Source organism: Oryctolagus cuniculus, chromosome 1 (assembly GCF_964237555.1).
Source record: "Oryctolagus cuniculus chromosome 1, mOryCun1.1, whole genome shotgun sequence".
Lineage (NCBI taxonomy): Eukaryota > Metazoa > Chordata > Mammalia > Lagomorpha > Leporidae > Oryctolagus > Oryctolagus cuniculus.
The window spans coordinates 235,644,508-235,663,992 of record NC_091432.1 but is presented as its reverse complement, the minus strand read 5'-3'; the positions used below and the strand labels follow the sequence as shown (position 1 = coordinate 235,663,992).

Below are 19,485 nucleotides of genomic sequence, written 5' to 3'. Positions count from 1 at the left end.
GCACCTGGCCCCTCCCCGCCTGCTCCCGGCTCCTGGCGCCTGGCGCCTGGCGCAGGCCCTTCCTGCCCGGGCTGGGCCGGGGGCTCTGGGTGGGCCCGAGAGGGGCCCGGCCACGGTTTCCGCCCTCTTCCTCCCCGTGGTGTCTCGGTCAGGAAGATGACGGCACAGAGCCGTGCCCGTGCTGCAGCGGGGGGAGGAAGCCCCACGCCGGAGGGGCTGCTGGGCTCCCGGCCTCCGCCCTCTGACCCCGCCTCGTGCCCAGCCTGGCTGGGGGCTCTCGGGCCCGTGGCCGCCCTCTGCCTTCACGGGCGCAGAGAAGGGAGTTTTGTGGCGTCAGTCCCGGGGAGGAGGTGGAGGGACAGGCAGCCCCGGGGGGGCCCTGGCCGAGCAGCCGTGACCTCCGCTGGGGGCGCGTCCTTGGAGGGCCGAGGCTGTCTCGGGGCCTGCACGGGTGCACAGGCACAGCGGGCATCCTTGCACACGCACGCCACGCCCGCATGCATGTGCGCAACACGGCAGGACACGTGCCCGCGCAGGCACCAGTGCACACACGTGATACCGCGTGCTCGCACACTCGCGGGAGCCCTGCGCGCCTGGACGCGGGTGCACGTGCGTAGACACCCGTAGCTCACGCAGGAGACCCACGGGCACGGGCACGGGCACGCGGGCCAGCACGTGCACTCGGCGCTGCGGGAGCGAGCGCGTGCACACGGGAGGGCTGCGCGGGCACGTGGCCCGTGCCGTGGCAAGTGACGTGTGGCCGCCCTGCAGTGGTCCTTCGGCTTCTACCTGATCCACCTGCAAGGCAAGCAGGGCTTCCAGCTCTTCTGCAAGACGGAGGACATGAAGAGGAGGTGGATGGAGCAGTTCGAGATGGCCATGTGAGCGGGCGGGGCGGGGCTGGGTGGGGCGGCCATGTGAGCGGGGGCGGGGCAGGGGCGGGGCGGCCATGTGTGTGGGGGGGCGGGGGTGGGGCAGGGGCAGCCATGTGAGTGGGGGCGGGGCAGGGGCGGGGCGGCCATGTGAGTGGGGGGACGGGGCGGGAGGGCAGGGGGTGGCCATGTGAGCGGGGGGCAGGGGGCGGGGCGGGGCAGGGGGTGGCCATGTCAGCAGGCAGGGACGGGCCCGGGGACCCTGGGCGGGAGGGCAGGGGGAGGAGGGGGCTGAGAGACTCGTTCTGGGGGTCTGTGGGCCCGCCCTGCCTCGGGGGCTCCTCACAAGGGGCGTCCCGCAGCAGCCCTGGACACTCGGGCCTCCTGCCGAGGTGGCCCTGCTGCCACCAGTCTAAACTGGGGGGGGCGCCGAGAGGGTCCCTGGAGGGTGGGGGCGGCTGCGCCCACCTCCCTGGCCTCTTCCTGCTGGGCAGATGCAGATGGGAGGGGCTGGGCTAGGACGCTGCCGGCCGCGTCACAGGGGCCTCGGCTGGCGGAGCCCCGGGCGGCTGCTTCCCGGCCCCCGGTTTCCGTGGGTTGTCGTTTGTGTCGCAACAATGGCCAGAGTGGTGGGAGCGTCTTCTCACCGCACGGAGCCCCGCCCCGCCCGCCTGGCCTGCATCCCCGTGGGGCCCCCGACCGACATCATGGCGTGGACAGTGTGGACACCGGCACAGCCCGGGAGGACTGCAGGGTGCCCAGCGGGGGCTGGAGCACGGCGTCTGTCTGGACTTAGGAAGTTCAAGTGGACGTGGGCGGCCCCTTCCTCCAGGGGGCGTCCCGAGACCCCCAGGGATGCCTGAAGCCGTGGTTGGGCCCAGGCCTCCGTCAGCAGTGCCTTCTGCACCTGGTGCCTGACAGCACCAGAAGTAATGAGTGACGGGCACCTGTCAGTCACGACGGACACCCGTCAGTCACACGACGGGCACCCGTCAGTCACATGATGGACACCTGTCAGTCACACAACGGGCACCTGTCACGACGGGCACCCGTCAGTCACATGATGGGCACCTGTCAGTCATGACGGGCACCTGTCAGTCACACGACGGGCACCTGTGAGTCACGACGGGCACCTGTCAGTCACACGACGGGCACCTGTGAGTCACGACGGGCACCCGTCACACGACAGACACCCGTCACACGACAGACACCCGTCAGTCACATGATGGACACTGGTCAGTCACACGACGGGTGCCCGTCAGTCATGACGGACACCTGTCAATCACACGATGGGAACCCGTCAGTCACGATGGACACCCGTCAGTCACATGACGGACACCTGTCAGTCACACGATGGACACCTGTCAGTCACACGACGGACACCCGTCCCTGCCGGTGCCTGTGACTCGGGCACGAGCTCGCCGAAGCCGGCACAGTCGGCTGGCGCGTTGTTCATTTCTGGGATTTTCCGTGCGATGGTTCCCGAGCGGCGCCGCGGCAGGCGCGGGGCTGGAGACACCGGAACAGCGGCCTTCCGGGAGGTTCTGCCGGGCCGGCCCTGCCGCACCTCTGTTCAGCCCTCAGCTGCCTGCGGGGAGCCCGCCCTGCGCCGGCCCTGTGCTGGGGCCCTGACGCCCTGTGCCGGCCCTGACGCCCCGACGCCCTGACGCCCGGGTGGTTCGCGGGGCTCGGGGCCCATGACGGCGGCTCCTCTCCGTTCGCCCACCAGGTCCAACATCAAGCCGGACAAGGCCAACGCCAACCACCACAGCTTCCAGATGTACACGTTCGACAAGGCCACCAGCTGCAAGGCCTGCAAGATGTTCCTCAGGTGCGTCCCCGCCGGCCACAGCCGGCTCCGTGTGTCCCACAGCCGGCTCCGCGTGTCCTCAGCCGGCTCCGCGTGTCCCACAGCCGGGCTCCGCGTGTCCCACAGCCGGCTCCGCGTGTCCCACAGCCGGCTCCGCGTGTCCCACAGCCGGCTCCGCGTGTCCTCAGGTGGCGGGGGCTCCGCGTGTCCCACAGCCGGGCTCCGCGTGTCCCACAGCCGGCTCCGCGTGTCCTCAGGTGGCGGGGGCTCCGCGGGGGGCCACAGCCGGGCTCCGCGTGTCCCACAGCCGGGCTCCGCGTGTCCTCAGGTGGCGGGGGCTCCGCGGGCCGAGTGGCCGGGGCGTGTCCTCAGGTGGCGGGGTGGGGTGTGTCACCGGGGGGGGGGCAGCCAGGCTGGGCAGGAGGGGCGCTCAGCGCTCAGCCCCCTCCTCACCGCGCCCCGCCCTGTGCAGGGGCACTTTCTACCAGGGCTACCTGTGCACCAAGTGTGGGCTCGGCGCGCACAAGGAGTGCCTGGAGGTGATGCCAGCCTGCAGGATCAGTGAGTGCCAAGACCCCGCCGGCCCCGCCGGCCCCGGTCCCCTTGCCCCGCCGGCCCCGCCAGCCCCGCCGGCCCCGGTCCCCTCGCCCCGCTGTGTCCTCGGTGCTCCCACCCCGGAGCCGGGCCTCCCAGCATTCTCCCACAGGCCAGGGTCGAGGTCAGGAACGCGGGGCTCAGAGGGGAGACCCGGCCTCAGGTCCCACGCGGGAGGAGTCCCATCCTCTGCCTCTCCCTCTCCCACAAGCCCCGCCCCAGGCGTGTGCTGCTCTGCCCACCACATTCTCGGCAGGTGCAGGGGGTTTCTGATCCCAGAGGGACCCGGGCATCGTCGCCCACACCCGGGCGTGCCCAGCCCCCCCCCCCCCCATAGCAGCCTGCCCCACCCCCACACGTGCACGTTCCCGGTGCTGCCTTCCGGGCCGTGTACCCCGGGAAGCCTGAGGCTCGGGAGCGGAAGAGGTGGAGCCTGCCTGGCACTGGCAGAGATGGGGCGGCCTCCAGGGCCCCTCTGGAGGGGACGCAGCTGAGGCCTTGCTGGGCGGCGTGAGGCGTCCCTGGGCAGGCAGGCCTGAGGTCTGGGGGCTCCGCTGAGTGCCGATCCGGGGGTGGGGGTGGGGCAGACTTCCTTCTGCCGGCACAGCCCCGGGCAGAGGCGCCTGGGGGCCTTCAGGTGGGCGGCTGGCGGCTTACTAGGGGTTACTGGTGTTCAGGGGCCCCAGGTGTGCCCCCCTCGAGGTGGGGAGCAGGCCCCCTGCACCGCTCATGTGTGGGAGTCGGGGACGCGTCCAGGGGCGTCCGTCACCTCCATCCTCAGCCCCAGAACGTGAGGCTCGGGACCCTCAGCGCTGGTCTGAACGCCCCCTGGTGGACCCCCACTCCATGCAGAGCCCGCCTACCCACGCCTGGCCGCCGTGTCCCTGGACATTGTTTCTGGTGCCTGCCGGAGCCGCGGCTCAGCCTCGATGCCCCCCCCGCCCCAGGAGCCCACTGGGCTGTGTCTCAGCCCTGCAGACCCCCAGTCTGCCCCCAGCTGGAAGACCACGGCCGGCACCTGGTCACCCCCTTCTCCTGCCAACAGCGCCCTCTTGTGGCCGCACGCCCCTCACGCCCGCGGCTGGCCACTCTCCATTTTTTCATGTATTTTTTTAAATTTAAAAGTAACATGGGGGAGGGCAGAGATGAAGCGAGGAAAAGAACCCCCCCCCCCCCCAGGCTTCTGCGGGAAGAACGGCTGCCAGCACCGCGGGGAAACTCAGGCTTGCCTTTTGGAATCGTCTGTCTTGGGGTCTATCCCGGGTTGTAACATCGTCACTCACTACCCAGAGAGGACTTGGGGAGTGTGGGGGGGGAAGGGGGCAGGGGAGGAGGAAGGGGAGCCGCTCAGGCTGCCACTAGGCGGAGGCCGTCACCCACCAGGCATGACACACACCCCCACACCCGCCCACACCTGCCCCCCCACACCTGCCCACACACATACCCACACCCATCCACACCTGCCCCGCCCACACCTGCCCACACACCCGCCCACACCTGCCCGCCCCCACACCCAGTCGTCTTCCAGTCCTCTCTTCTTGGTACTCCAGAGGACTTCAGACGGTTCACAGGAATGAAATTGGAACCGAGTTTTCCTTACTTGAGAGACGGGGCGAGCGCTCCCGCCCGCTGCTGCGCTCCCCAGAGGCCGGCCGTGGCCAGGGCTGGGCCAGCCAGAGCAGGGGTGGGAGCTGCAGCCGGGTCACCGCGGGGTGTGTGTGTGTGTGTGGCAGGGACCCATGTGTGAGCCAGCGCTGCCGCTCCGGGGCGCCGCTCGGCGGGAACCTAGAGCAGGAGCTGGGGCCGGCCTGGAGCCCGGCACCCACAGCCTTGAGCCAGGCACCCACAGCCTTGAGCCAGGCACCCACAGCCTTGCCTTGAGCCCAGCACCCACAGCCTTGCCTTGAGCCAGGCACCCATGGCCTTACCTTGAACCCGGCACCCGTGGCCTGGAGCCCGGCACCCACAGCCTTGAGCCAGGCACCCACAGCCTTGCCTTGAGCCCAGCACCCACAGCCTTGCCTTGAGCCAGGCACCCATGGCCTTACCTTGAACCCGGCACCCATGGCCTGGAGCCCGGCACCCACAGCCTTGAGCCAGGCACCCACGGCCTTGAGCCAAGCACCCCATGGCCTTGGGCCAGGCACCCACGGCCTTGCCTTGAACCCAGCACCCACGGGTTAACCGCTGTTCCTGAGAATTTTATTTTGGTGCAAAGAAGACAAGCCCTTGAGACCACGCGCAGTTTCCGTCACGGGACCCCGGGTGTAGGAGGGGCCTCTCGGAGCCCCGCCCCCAGCAGGTGTCAGCCAGATCCCAGGGGCCATGCTCCCTGGAGGGGTCCCCTCCGCTGGGGGCTGCAGCCCCGTCCCAGCCGCTCCGAGCTGCTCCCCGGGCGGTGCCTCAGGCTGTGTCCTCCCCGGGCCTTGCCTGTGGCTGATGCAGGGGGTGCCTGTTCTGTGGGAGGTGCCCACTGCACTGCCCGGCCCTGCCCAGGCCCAGGGCTGTGTGCACTCAGGGTGGGGTCGGGCCAGAGCTGTTGAGATCTTGCTGTGTGCATGCGTGTATGTGTGAGAGTACACACATGTGTCCATGCATGCACGTGTGCACGTGCGTACGTGTGTGTCTGAGTACACGTGTGTCCATGTGTTCGTGTGCATGTGTGTATGGGAATATACACACGTGTCCATGCATTCGTGTGTGTGCACATCCGTGTGTGTCCGTGTGTGTATGGGAACATACGCATGTGTCCATGCGTCCGTGTGCGCATGTGCATGTGTGTGCGTGTGTCTGAGTATACGCGTGTGTCCATGCGTTCGCGTGCATGTGTGTATGTGCGTGTACATGCGTGTGTCCATGTGTGTATGGGAGCATATGCATGTGTCCATGCATTCATATGTGTATGGGAGTGTATGCGTGTGTCGTGCATTCGTGTGTGCACACGTGTGCATGTGTGGGCCTGTGCATGCGTGTGGCGGGAGGGTCCTCTCAGCTCTGCAGGTGGGCAGAGGAAGCTCAGCACGTGTGTCTGAGACGTGTGACACGGGGCGTCCCTGTGATGGATCCTTGGCCCCTGCCCCTGGCAGGCATTGCTAATCAACTGCAGAAAGCTCCTCTCGGGCCCCCCCTCCAGAGTGGCCCCTGCAGGAAGCCTGTTTGCCACCTCCAGCCAAGCCCTGCCCGAGAGCTCGGCCGCCCCAGGTCCAGAGCTTGGGGTCCGTGGGGGAAGCCGTGAGACAGGCACAGCCGCTGCCCGGTCCACACCTCTGTGACCCCCCAAACCAGCCGCCGTGTGGCGCCCCTCTTGGAGCTGGGCCCGGCCCCACTGCCGTAGTCGGGGGCCCCGCTGCCGTGGTCTGGGTCCCCGGTGCTGTGGTCTGGGTCCCCGCTGCCGTGGTCTGGGTCCCCGCTGCCGCGGTCTGGGTCCCCGGTGCTGTGGCAGGGCCAGGGGCTGGGGTCCGCCTGACTCTGCTTTGTTTCCTTTGCAGCCTCTCCTGCAGACCTGGTGAGTCCTCGCTGAGCCCTGAGGGAAGCCCCGTTGTCCTGCCCGCCCAGCCCTGGGGGCTCCCCACGCCTTCTGTCCTCCCGTCCACGCCCCGAGGCTCCACCACAACCATGGGCGTGGCTCTGACCTACCCGCAACCCCCACCTGGCTCAGAGTCCACAGTTTGGCTGAACTGGGGACGGAGTCCCCGTGGCTACTTGTAGGGGAGGGGCTTCATGCCCCCTTGAGTTCGGGGTCCTGTCACTCACCAGCACCCAAGGCCCCTTGAGCCTGGGGTCCGAGACGCCTCTGGGGGAGGGCAGGGTGTGGTCAGGGCGGGCTTCCTGGAGGAGGTGGGACACCCCTGAAGGTCAGAGTGGGCTGTTGCATGGGGAAGCAGCGCCACACGTGCCTGTGGGGTCGGGCCGTGCCCTGTGCCCCACCCCTGCCTTGCGCCTCCTCTGGGGGGAGGGGTCACGGTGGGTCCAGCGGCTGAGCACTCCCCTCCCTCATCCCTGCTGTCCATCCTTGTCCCCACAGGACTCCTCCGGAGCAGGGCCAGGTGAGAGCCGGGCGGGGGCACCTGGGAGGCGGGTGGGGCCCCATCGCGGACTGGCCTGAGCCCCTGCAGCCCCAGCGCTGTCCCCCCCTCCACGTGAGGGCTCCCGGCACAGCTCGGGAGGAAACCACGGCGGGTGCCGTCTACACAGCGCCGCGTCTGAGCGCGAGAGCTGCTGCCCTGGCGATGCCCCGTGTCCGTGTCCCGAGACCCGGGGAGGCCTGCGGTGGGGGCCGTAGGGGCGTGGGCCCCTGGGGGCCGCGGCCGGCGACTCGGGGAGGCCTGGAGTGGGGCCGTGGGGGCGTGGGCCCCTGGGGGCCGCGGCCAGCGACTCGGCTCGGTCCAGGCCAGGCCGGAGCCCCCGAGCGAGCCGCCCCTCCTGCTGCTGCCCGCAGGTCCCAAGATGGTGGCCCTACAGAATTACCACGGCGTGCCGGCCCCTCCCGGGAAGGCCCCGCTCACCTTCCAGACCGGGGACGTCATCGAGCTGCTGCGAGGGGACCCCGAGGCTCCGTGGTGGGAGGTGCGTCCTGCAGCCCTGCCCCCACCCCACCCCGACTCCCTCCTTGCCCAGGCGGCCCCGCGGGCGCTGCTGCTGGCCTGGGTGTGGTCGCCACGGTCCCAGGGGAGTTAGGGAGTAACTCTCCCGGCTGTGCGCTCCTGGCATTGGAGACTCGGGCAGTGGGCGGGGGGTGCGGGAGGCCGGGCCCTGCTCTCGGTGCCCCCCAGCCCCGCTCCAGGCGTCCGCTTCCCGGTGGCTCTGCACAGCTGCCCTGCAGGGGTGAAGTAGGAGGCAGAGTCGGGGCCAGCCCAGCCCCTCCCAGCTGGGTCCCGGTCCCTGTGCTGATACAGGTGGGTGGGGCCGGGAGGTGGGGCTCCGTGGGCCTCTGTGTTCTCTCCTGTGGAATGGGCGAGCCCTCGCCCGCCTGCTGTCGCCCACCCACCGTGTCCTCCCCTCCCAGGGCCGGCTGCTGCAGACCAGGAAGTCGGGGTATTTTCCCAGCTCGTCCGTGAAGCCCTGCCCCGTGGACGGGAGGGTGAGTCCTTCCCCACGGAGGCTTCCGGAACACCGTGGCCAGGTTGTCCATGCTGGGTGACCCCGGAGTGGAGGGGGCGGGGGCGGGGGCGATGTTGTGTGCGTGCAGGGCTGGGTCGCGGCAGGCGTGCGCCTGGGTGCAGGGGCGGGTCCCCAGCTCCCCGTGGGGGGCCTGGCCAGCGTCTCTGCAGGGGGAGGAAGTTGTGAGGACTTAGGGCGCCTTGCACAGGTCCTGGGGCTGGCAGGGTGGGGGCAGGGGGTAGAGTGTCGCTCACCCCGCTTCCTGGGCCCCGGCTTCCTGGGTGCGTGGGGTGAGCAGGGGCACAGGTGTTGTCTGAGGACCCCCAGGCTGTGGGTGGGGCAGGGGCCGGGCTCCCAGGAGTGGCTGAGCCTCTGGACGGCGCCCCCGCCCAGGTCCCCTCCCAGCTCCAGAGGCCTCCGGCTGTGGGTGAGACGTGGCCACAGAGTCCCGCACCCCCGTGCTCCTCCTCCCGTGGGGTTACGTGCAGCTCCTGGTGGTTCCTCATTCATTCCCTCGACGAATCAGTCGTTCATTCCATCAAACCTGAGTGGAAGGCACCCGATCGTGCCCTTGGGGTCCTCATGGGGCGAGGGGGGGGGGCCCGGGGCTGAGCCCACGGGTGGTCCTGGCCCTGTGCAGCTGGTGGCACTCACAGCGAGCCCTGTGGCCCCCGCGCTGTGGCCGGTGCCTGCAAGGACATAACACAGGTGTGTCTGTTCCCCAGCCGCCCGTCAGCCGGCCGCCGTCCCGGGAGATGGACTACACGGCCTACCCCTGGTGAGTGGCTCCTGGCCCGCGGTGGGTGTGGGCGTCCAGGGCCCCTGTGTGGGGGGCTGTGCCCCCCGCCCCCAAGTCTAGGAGCGTCCCCAGGGTGGCTGAGCCCAGGGACTCCCAGGTCCCGCCTCCCGCCTCGGTTCAGATGAGGGGGGAGCTGAGGCCATTTTTCAGTGCGGTCGTAATGGATTGTGGGAAAGCAGGGAACGTGAGCCGGGCGCCCGTGGTGGGTGCGGCCACCTGACAGCTGCCCAGCGTGCAGGGGACGCGGGGGGCGGGGGGTGGGTCTGGCGGCCCAGACATGCGTCAGCCTGGGCCCCTTTGACTGGCACCTCTGTTGACAGTGACAGGCAGCCCCGCGCAGCCACATGGATAGCGGACGGCAGCCCGACGAGGACTCTGGCCTCGTCCCCAGGCTGGGCTGTCTGCACGGCCTGGCCACGGCTGCCCGGTGCCTCGACGTGCCCGGTGCATCTGTTCTGTGCACGTCCACCCTGCCCTGGCCTCCGGTAGCCCGGGACCCGCCTGCGGTTTCCCCTCAGAGACCAACAGACAGAAATTGGGTTTCCAGTGTCGGTTCTGCCGTGGTTGCACGGTGTGTGTGTTTTTGAAGGTGTGCTTATTTTGAAAGACGGACAGAGAGGTCTTCCGTCCCTGGGTCACTCCCTGAGTGGCTGCAACAGCCCGGGCAGGGCAGGCTGAAGCCAGGGGCCTGGAATTCCATCCGGGTCTCCCAGCCGGGTACGGGGGCCCAAGCACTGGGGGCATCCTCCACTGCCCCCCAGGAGCATTAGCAGGGAGCAGGATCGGCAGGGGATGCTGGCACTGCAGGCGGTGGCTTCACCTGCTATGCCACAGCGCCGGCCACAGGGTGCCGTATCAGGAACGTGCCAGCTCCTGCCGAGGAAGTGCCGGGGCGGCAGGAGTGCCGGGGGGAGCCTGCCACGGCTCAGGGTGTGGACGCCTGAGGTGGAAGGTGGAGGGGTTCCCCCCCCAGCCCTCCACGGCCCCTGCAGCAGGGAGCGGGGGCGCCGCTGACCGTCCGTGTGCTCCGGTCTCTCTGCTCCGGGTGTGGACAGTGCTTGCTGGGGAAGTGTGACCGCATGAAAGTGCTCACTGAGCACCAGGTCTGGAGCGCGTGGAGCAGCCCAGTGCACCTGCCGGGCGGCCCCCAGAGAGCTCCGCTCGTGCCCCCCCCCCCGTGCCCCTCGCGCACGGCCCAGTGGGGAGCAGCCCAGTGCACCTGCCGGGCGGCCCCCAGAGAGCTCCGCTCGTGCCCCGCCCCGTGCCCCTCGCGCACGGCCCAGTGGGGAGCAGCCCAGTGCACCTGCCGGGCGGCCCCCAGAGAGCTCCGCTCGTGCCCCCCCCCACTGTGCCCCTCGCGCTCGGCCCAGTGGGGAGCAGCCCAGTGCACCTGCTGGGCTGCCCCCAGAGAGCTCCGCTCGTGCCCCCCCCCCCGTGCCCCTCGCGCTCGGCCCAGCCCCCTTCCCTGCCCCCTCGCTGCAGGTTTGCGGGCAACATGGAGAGGCAGCAGACCGACAACCTGCTCAAGTCCCACGCCAGCGGCACGTACCTCGTCAGGGAGCGGCCCGCCGAGGCTGAGCGCTTTGCCATCAGCATCAAGTACGTGGCGGCCCCGGGGGTGCAGGAGGCCCCCCCCATCCTGGGCCTGCTGGCGGGGCGGGGCGGGGAGGGGGTGTCACCTCTAGCCCAAGCCTTTTGGAGGGAGCCCTGGAGTTAGCCCAGGCGACGCACCTGTGAGCCCCGGGGGCTGGGCTGGACCAGGTCAGGGGCAGGTGGAGACCCTACCAAGGACTTCCCAGCAGCCCCACGGATGGGACGCGAGGGCAAAGGGCCCAACCTGGCGGCTGGGGGCCCTCAGGGGACTTAGGGGGCTGCTGCTGTCTGTGGCTCCAGCCAGCGGCCCTCTGTCCCCACATCCTCCCGCTGCCTGCACCCCCCACCCTGCTGGAGCTGCCCCCACCCCCCACAGAGGGCCACAGACTGTTCAGAGCCAGGCCCTGGTTGGCCGCGGGCAGGAGACTCCGGCCAGTGACCGGAGCGTGGGGCCTGCCCCCGCCTCCCCAGGGCATCCGTGTGCAGGGAAGCCTCCTGCGTGCCGGCCAGGGTGGACCTGGGACCTGGGACCTGGGGCGCGGGGACTGCAGGGACGGAAGCCAGCACAGGAAGCGAGCGGGCTCCCGGCGGGACACAGGGTGCGGTGGCAGGTGTCCCTGTGCGGCCAAGCCGGGTTCTGGGCACCACGGAAGCCGGGACCCTCGGGCAGGTGCTCACAGGCCCCGGGTCCTGAACACACAGCCGCCCGTCTCTCCCTCCCAGCTCTGCTCCTCTCCTTCTCTGGACCCCCACTTCCTCCACGTCTGCCCCCAGGGGTTCTGGGTCCCCTGAGCCCCCAGTGACTGGGCAGGGGCGCAAAAGGTCCTGCCCCCACCCACACCCAGGGCCAGGTCCCCCCTTCCAATTGGCTGCTGAGGGAGGAGACCCCAGGCCTCCAGGAGGCCCCAGGAACAAATGCAGTGGCTCAAAGTGCGTGGAGCGGCGGCCGTGCCGGCCGTGACCCAGGGCTGGACATGGCTCAGCCTGGTGGGCAGCACCTGCCCTGCACAGGCGGCCAGAGCACCCTAAGGGTGTGGCAATCAGGGTGGGTCCCCCACAGTGAGGCCCGCGTGTGCCCTGGGAGGAGAGGCCAGCGGGCTGCCCGAGGCCAGGCTGGGGTGCAGAACACTGCCCGCCTGGTGGGCGTGGCCAGGGCCCCCAGTGGAGGCCCCTCAGCCCTGCCCAGGGGGAGCTCGGGGGCGCTCACACCCCGGCCACCACCCCGACATCAGCAGGAAGGACACGGCCAGCTGGGCGGTGCTTCACCTCTCAGCTCTGTCGGGTCAGAGCGGCCACGCAGTGCCCATGAGTGGGGGCTGTGGCGAGCCGTGGGGACTGCGGTCCACCGTCTCCCTGCCCGGCCTGGTGCTGGCTGCCAGGCCACTGGGTGCGGGGGGAGCCGTGAGGACCGCGGGCGGCCGGCTTCCTGGGCACGGGGGAAGGCCAGCACCGAGGCCTGGGTGAACGTGAACTTGGATCCTCTGAGCAGCCGCCGGGCTGGAGCTAGAGGTGCCGCGGTGGCCGTGGCGCGAGGAGGGTGCTCCTGGGACCGAGAAGCAAACCCGCCAGGGCTGGGTGCGGGAGCCGCACTGCACAGGGAGGGGGCTCGGGATGGGCCCCCGGGGCTCCGACGGCCGGCACAGGACCTGTTCTGTCACTGTGACCGAAGCCTGGGACTAGGCCACTGCACAGAGAGGGTCCCCTGGCCACTGTATCACGCGTGGCAGAGAGGCAGAGGGGGCGGGCCGTGTGCAGGAGCCCCATGGCAGGGGTGGCCTCGCTCGCAGCAGCTGCTCCCCTGAGAGCTAACCCAGACCCGGGAGACCCTCCCCGCACACCTTGTCCGTCCGTGCCTGGGGGTGGAGCCCGGGACCTCACGGCTTCCCCCTGTCCCAGAATCACCCCACTGGGGCCACGTGCAAGCCACGGCCGGGCGGGGGCTGGATTGGAAGTGTGGGGACAGGAGGGGTGTGGCCGGGAGCGGGGTCCCCGGGCTGGGCTGAGCCTGGCCCCGTGCGTGCCCAGGTTCAATGACGAGGTGAAACACATCAAGGTGGTGGAGAAAGACAACTGGATCCACATCACGGAAGCCAAGAAGTTCGAGAGCCTCCTGGTGCGTGAGCCGGGCCCTGCTCCCCGCCCCGCCGCAGCGCCCACGCGGCCTCCCCGGCCCCAGCCCCGGGCCAGCAGCCCCTGCCCGGTGTAGACGCCCCGGAAATGAGTCTCTAAGGCCCTGGGAACAGCTGGGGCTGTGGCTCAGCCAAGACTTGGGACTCCCGACGCCTGAGGCTGCACAGGGCTTGGCCCAGCCACTGGCCCCCAATGCCGACCTCCCAGTGGCACGGCACACTCTCGAGCTGGCGACCGAGCACCCCTGCCCCCGGCTCACGCCCCTCCCCGGCTCGCCAACACCGAGCTCTGTCCTCACCCGGCCGGCACGCGGTAGAGGCGTGGTTCCCCGTGGCTGGTTTCCAGCGGTGGCTGGGATGCCGTTTCTCAATGGCACACACCATGAGGACATGGGAGCAGAGCGTCCGAGCCCCGAGCTCCCCACCGCCACCACGGTGCCGTCGTCCCAGCCGCGACCCCACCAAACCGAAGCCAGCGTGCACGTGTGGGCGTGTGGCTCCGTGCCGTGTGTCCACGCCTCTGAAAAGCAGGGCCGGGCTGGGCCTGGTGTGCCAGGGAGCCCCCTGGGCTATGACACCTGGGGTCCCGGTGCAGCCAGGCGCTTCTTGCAGGGGGCGTGCGGGCCCTGGGGTGTTCCTCTGCAGAGGCCGCCCGTCTGCCCCGGGGTCAGTCTTGGCCTCCCCCCATGTCATTCCCTTTCGAAGCATCTGTCCGGGCAGTCCGTGGGGCCGAGGCCTTCAAGAAGCCCACCACCCCTGTGGGCGGGATGTAGGGAGGGGCAGAGGGGCTGTCTCCCAGGCTTGACCCCGCGAAGGTCGGGGAGGGAGGCCAGGTGGCCGGCGGGCTGCCTGGAGGCGGCGGTGGACAGAGCGCTGCCCCCTGCAGGAGCTGGTGGAGTACTACCAGTGCCACTCGCTCAAGGAGAGCTTCAAGCAGCTGGACACCACACTCAAGCACCCCTACAAGTGCTGGGAGCGCGCCGCCCCCCGGGCCTGCAGCCGGGCCCCAGGTAACGCCGGGCCGGACCCCACGCCCGCGCTCCCCTGGCGACTCTCCCCTGGCCCACGTCGCAGGCCTTCCCTGCCCGCCTGCTCTCAGGGACACAGGCCAGGAACCCCCGCCCCGGCCCCGGGGAGTGAGGCGCCCCCACCCCCACCCCGCGCCAGGGCCGTCTCGCGCTGCCCCTGCACCCTGCGGGCCGCGGGGCTGGCTTGCTACCTGCTCTGCGTTGCTGCTCTGTCGTGGGCCCCCGCCCAGAGGCCAGCGTGGGTGGTCCTCACGGGACCCCTGCACTTGCCATGGCCACCAGTGGGAGAGCACAGGGCCTGTTTGCAGAGGGGACCCCAAGCTCAGGGCCGCCGCGTGGCTTCCAGCCCAGGCCTCTGTCCCCTGTGCACGGGGACTGCGGGGCTGTGGGCCACACGGGGCGGGCGGGGCAGGAGAGGAACCGGGGCCTTGAGTGAGCACCTGCTGGTGTCCGGGCGGGAGGAGGTGGCCCGGCTGCTCTAGGGCACCCAGCTGCCTTGGCGGGGCTCTGGGGGCCTGCTCTGTCCTGCTGCTGGCTCGGCCCCCACCAGGCTCAGTCCCCGCAGCCCCCAGCCGCCTGGACGCCCCCGCTGCCGCCTCACGCACGCTCTCGCCTCTTTGCAGCCTCCTGCGCCTCCTACAACTTCTCTTTCCTCAGCCCGCAGGGCCTCGGCCTTGCTGCTCAGGGCCCCTCCGCTCCCTTCTGGTCAGGTACCTCCGCTGCTCTGCGTGGGGCCCTGGCACCGCCGCCGCCGCCGCCGCCCCGGCGTGGGCTGGGGGAGGGAGGGCCGGGAGGTCCCCCGGGGACCTGTCACGCTCTGGCCGTGGCTGCCTTGACGCACACGTCCTCCTCGCTGCTGTCCCGCATGGCCACTCGAGGACTCAGTGGAGAACAGGCCGGCGGCCGCCCCGCAGCAAGCAGAGGGGAGCAGACCCCGGGCCAGCTCGGCGGCCACGAGGAGAAGCCTTGTGGGGCTTGGGTGTGGGGATGACGGCCGGCTCGGCCCCCGCCGTGTGCCCGGCTGCTGCCCCCGCGGCACCGCACGGCCGGCTCTGCCCCCACCACCTGGCTGGTTGCTGCCTGCACTTCCCCAGCCCGCATCCTCCTCGCCTCTCCCTGGGGACTTCCGGTGCCAGGCGGAGCTGGGTGGGCTGGGTCTCCCGTGGGCTGTGGGACCTCAGCAGCCGGCGTCGTGGCACCTGCTCTCGTCCCTGTGAACGCACCCATGGCCTGCGACGGTGCCCAGGGCTGGAGCCAGCTCGTCTCTTCTCTCTGGGCACATAGGTCCAGGCATCCGGGGTGAGGGGGCTAGCACAGCACAGGTGCCCTCCCAGCCCTGGCAGGCCCCGCCCCCTGCAGCCGGCTGACCGTGCCTGTCTCCCCCAACAGTGTTCACGCCGCGGGTCATCGGCACGGCGGTGGCCAGGTACAACTTCGCCGCCCGGGACATGCGGGAGCTCTCGCTGCGGGAGGGAGACGTGGTGAAGATCTACAGCCGCATCGGCGGGGACCAGGGCTGGTGGAAGGGCGAGACCAACGGACGGGTGAGCGGCCCAGCCCTGGCCTGCCGGCCCCTACCTGCAGACCCCGGCCACCTGCCCTGTGCCGGGCACCCTGCGACCCGGTCTCCCTCATCCTCATGGCACCCAGAGGTCCGGGGCTCACGGGAAACCGAGGCTCCGGCCGCTCACCGTGAGCCCTGGGAGTTGGCCACGTGGGTCAGATGTGGACCCGGGCCCCCAGACTGCCTGTGCTGGCCCTGCCGCTGCAGGGAGATGGGTGCCGTGGCCGCCACCCCGGTCACACCCAGGTGCCCGAGCCCCGAGGGCAGGAAGGCCGCAGGACTGACAGCAGGGCCTGGTGTCCTTGCCGGCTCCTCCTGTCACTGTCCATGCCCAGGACTGGCCCAGCGAGGTGGGAGGGGCCTGCCATGTCCCCGCCCTCTGAGTGAGCAAGGAGGGTCCTGTCAAGTTCTCACCCTCTGAGGTGGGAGGGGCCTGTCAAGTCCCCGCCCTCTGCATGAGGTGGGAGGGGCCTGCCATGTCCCCACCCTCTGAGTGAGCTAGGAGGGGCCTGTCAAGTCCCCACCCTCTGAGGTGGGAGGGGCCTGTCAAGTCCCCGCCCTCTGCATGAGGTGGGAAGGGCCTGAAATGTCCCTGCCCTCTGAGTGAGCTAGGAGGGGCCTGTCATGTCCCTGCCCTCTGAGGTGGGAGGGGCCTGTCATGTCCCTGCCCTCTGAGGTGGGAGGGGCCTGTCATGTCCCTGCCCTCTGAGGTGGGAGGAGCCTGTCAAGTCCCCACCCTGTGAGGTGGGAGGGGCCTGTCAAGTCCCCACCCTCTGAGGTGGGAGGGGCCTGTCAAGTCCCCGCCCTCTGCATGAGGTGGGAAGGGCCTGAAATGTCCCCGCCCTCTGAGTGAGCTAGGAGGGTCCTGTCAAATCCCCGCCCTCTGGAGTGGGAGGGGCCTGTCATTTCCCCACCCTATGAAGTGGGAGGGGCCTGTCATGTCCCTGCCCTCTGAGGTGGGAGGGGCCTGTCATGTCCCTGCCCTCTGAAGTGGGAGGGGCCTGTCAAGTCCCCACCCTCTGGGGTGGGAGGGGCCTGTCGTCCTGCCCTCTGAAGTGGGAGGGGCCTGTCACGATCCTGCTCACCCTAAGATTCTGGAAAACCTCACAGCCCCTTGAGCCCCTTGAGCCCCTTGAGCCCCTTGAGCCCAGCCCCCCATCTGGACCCCCGGGTGGTGCCCCAGCTCTGTCAGCACCCACCTGATGGCACCAGCTCTCTGTGTGCACCAGTGGAAAGCCCGTGGGCAGGTGCACCGGGCGGTGGAGGGGGAGGGTGGAGGGGGAGGGTGGAGGGGGAGGGTCCGTTGGCCTCCAGTGCCGACCAGGAAGTTGCCCAGGGGCAGGTGCCGGTTGGCCTCCATAGCCTGGGCCTGCCCCTTGGAGGGCCTCGGCTCTGACCCATTTCCTGCCCATCCGCCTCCAGGGGTGAGGGCTCTGAGTCCCAGGCAGGGACCACACGGTGGCCGCGTGTCACCGTGTCACTGGCGCGCCAAGCACCTGAGGCTGTGATTAGTGAGCCCAGCCCAGATGCGGCGTCTGCACCACTGCTTTGAGCCTCGCGGCGAACTCCTGTCCGCCTGGTGCTGTCGGCTCAGGAAATCGTCTCTTCTGGTCTGGAGTCCTCCTGCAGGTGTCAGATGGGGCTGGCTTTCCCTGAGTTACGGCTTTGTGGGCGGACTTTCCCCTGTGCTGTTTTTCTGTCTCCTGTTTGGAGTGAGTCTCTTACGGGTCTTGGGGTTTCCTGAAGCCGTTGTCTTTGAATCGGTGCGTGTGGCTCATTTACGTTTAGTGTAATTCCCAGGCCGTTCGGGGCTGAGTCGCTCATCTAACTGCTGCTCCCTCGCTCGCCTTCCGTGCCTGCTCTTCGGTTAATCAGCATCCTTTTTCTCTGCACACCCTTCCTTGGCTGGTTTCTGCATCTGAGACGGTGCAGGGTGCGCGCCGACTTCCTGGCGCCTGCCCTAAGTGAGCAGTTATCCTAATTCCCAGACAGGGCGAGGACCCCGGGGCGGGGTCCCACGCTTCTCCCGGCTGCTCTGCAGGCACCGTCCTGGCTCTGGGCTCTGCCGTGTTCACCCCGGAGGCCTGGAGTCTGCTCACTCAGGTCACGTGTCCTGGCTTCGCCCAAGGCCACACTCGTGCAGCCCGGCCCCCACTCTAGAATGTTCTCTGGTGTGAGTCGGCAGTGAGTACGTTCGCAGGTGTTGTTGGATCTAAAAGCGTCTTTATATTTAATGTTGGTGTTGTAAAATGTATCTTTTTAAAAACCATTTATGTGTTTGAAAGAATTACAGAGAGAGAGAGAGAAGGGAGACAGACAGATCTCCCATTGCTGGTTCACTCTCCAAATGGCTGCAACAGCCGGGGCTGAGCAGGGGCCCAAGCACTTGGGCCCTCTTCCACTGCTTTCCCAGGCCTTAGCAGGGAGCTGGATTGGAAGTGGGGCAGCCAGGACTTGAACCGGCACCCATAAGGGATGCCAGTGCTTCAGGCAGAGGCCTGACCCACTGCGCCACAGCACCAGTCCTGCTATTTGTAATTTTTAATTCTGATATAATTTCAAATTCAGCCACACCCAAGACCTCCCTTATACACAAATGCGTGTCCTGTTTCCAAATGTTTTGGTGCTTCCCCCCCCTAATTTGGGGTGAACCCTGGCAGAAATCCTATTCCCTTATCCCCAAGTCTTCCCTGGGGTCCGGGACATTTCCATGGGGTCTAGCACGATTCTTCTATCTGCTGTCCCTTCTAAATGTCACTGCTGGTCCCAGAGGGACTTCTGGGTGTTTGATTGTGGGGCTGTGTCCCGGGCTGTGTCCCAGGCTGTGTCCTGGGGCTGTGTCCCGGGCTGTGTCCCGGGCTGTGACCTGGGCTGTGTCCTGGGGCTGTGTTCGGGGCTGTGTCCCAGATGTGTCCCGGGCTGTGTCCCGGGCTGTGTCCTGGGCTGGGCTGTGTCCCGGGCTGTGTCCTGGGCTGTGTCCCGGGCTGTGTCCCGGGCTGTGTCCTGGGGCTGTGTCCTGGGCTGGGCTGTGTCCCGGGCTGTGTCCCGGGCTGTGTCCTGGGGCTGTGTCCTGGGCTGGGCTGTGTCCCGGGCTGTGTCCTGGGCTGGGCTGTGTCCTGGGCTGTGTCCTGGGCTGTGTCCCGGGCTGGGCTGTGTCCTGGGCTGTGTCCTGGGGCTGTGTCCCGGGCTGTGTCCTGGGCTGTGTGCTGTCCGGAGTCAGGAATCACTCACTCGTCCTGGCTGTCTGTGACCTGGACTTTCTCCGCCTTTGTCTCGCAGGGTTGGGCAGTGTGGGGGAGTGAAGGCCAGGGGCGTTCCTGCCCTCGGTCTGGGCTTTGGCTGCTGCTCGGCGGCAGGAATGCGGCCGTGAGCAGGCCGGGCGTGCCTGGCGATGGTGCAGTTGGTTGAGGTGGTATTTGCCAGGGCTCCTCCCCGATGAACAGCACCCAGAGAATCGCGCCTGCGGGGAACTGGCGTCCCTGCCGGGGCAGTGGACGTGGCGGCACTGGTGAGCCTTTGCGGGGCGCCCAGGTCATCCCGAGACGGCGTCAGGTGCACCGGAGGACGCACACAGGCTGCCGCGGCCGCTGTGACACTGCACACGGGGACTTAGCGTCCTCGGCTCTCGGCGTCTGCCCAGGGCCTGGGAGCCGGTCCCCCGAGCCACGGCTGTGCTCAGAGAGCAGAGAAACTCTGTCCAGGGCTCCTCTCTCACGGTGGGAGGACGACCTGCCCTGGCCCTCGCGTCACCCACGCTGCCTCACGTGTGTCCCGTGCCGTCGGCCCGTCTTCCAGCCTGCTAGCCGCCCACCCCGCCCCGCCGTCTCCCGCTGCTGTCTTTCCCTGGGACTCTTCATTTCGATCGCTGTGTCCTCACTTCTAGCAGCTCTGGCCCCGGCCTGCGGGTGGAGGGGTCTCCCTTTCCTGTTAGACGTCCACGTCAGACTCGCCCGCGCCCTTCAGCGGCCGTGGGTTGGCTTCTGCGTCTCCTTCGTC

The 19,485-nt window shown here is 69.1% G+C and overlaps 1 protein-coding gene across 11 annotated transcripts in view; it reads left to right on the top strand.

Moving 5' to 3' along the window:
* VAV2 (vav guanine nucleotide exchange factor 2) overlaps positions 1 to 19,485 on the top strand; it is a 122,753-nt gene that overhangs the window by 101,631 nt on the left and 1,637 nt on the right. For 4 of the 11 annotated variants that reach the window (XM_070058771.1, XM_070058774.1, XM_070058779.1 and 1 more), the window contains 14 exons: positions 772 to 881; positions 2,602 to 2,703; positions 3,155 to 3,243; positions 6,765 to 6,781; positions 7,301 to 7,322; positions 7,715 to 7,842; positions 8,088 to 8,171; positions 8,282 to 8,398; positions 9,102 to 9,154; positions 10,658 to 10,774; positions 12,794 to 12,881; positions 13,784 to 13,907; positions 14,549 to 14,635; positions 15,315 to 15,469. In XM_070058771.1, the coding sequence (XP_069914872.1) occupies positions 772 to 881; positions 2,602 to 2,703; positions 3,155 to 3,243; positions 6,765 to 6,781; positions 7,301 to 7,322; positions 7,715 to 7,842; positions 8,088 to 8,171; positions 8,282 to 8,398; positions 9,102 to 9,154; positions 10,658 to 10,774; positions 12,794 to 12,881; positions 13,784 to 13,907; positions 14,549 to 14,635; positions 15,315 to 15,469 (1,293 nt within the window). The remainder of the gene's footprint in view (positions 1 to 771; positions 882 to 2,601; positions 2,704 to 3,154; positions 3,244 to 6,764; positions 6,782 to 7,300; positions 7,323 to 7,714; positions 7,843 to 8,087; positions 8,172 to 8,281; positions 8,399 to 9,101; positions 9,155 to 10,657; positions 10,775 to 12,793; positions 12,882 to 13,783; positions 13,908 to 14,548; positions 14,636 to 15,314; positions 15,470 to 19,485) is intronic. The other 7 variants (XM_070058794.1, XM_070058798.1, XM_070058807.1 and 4 more) reach the window with 5 other exon arrangements.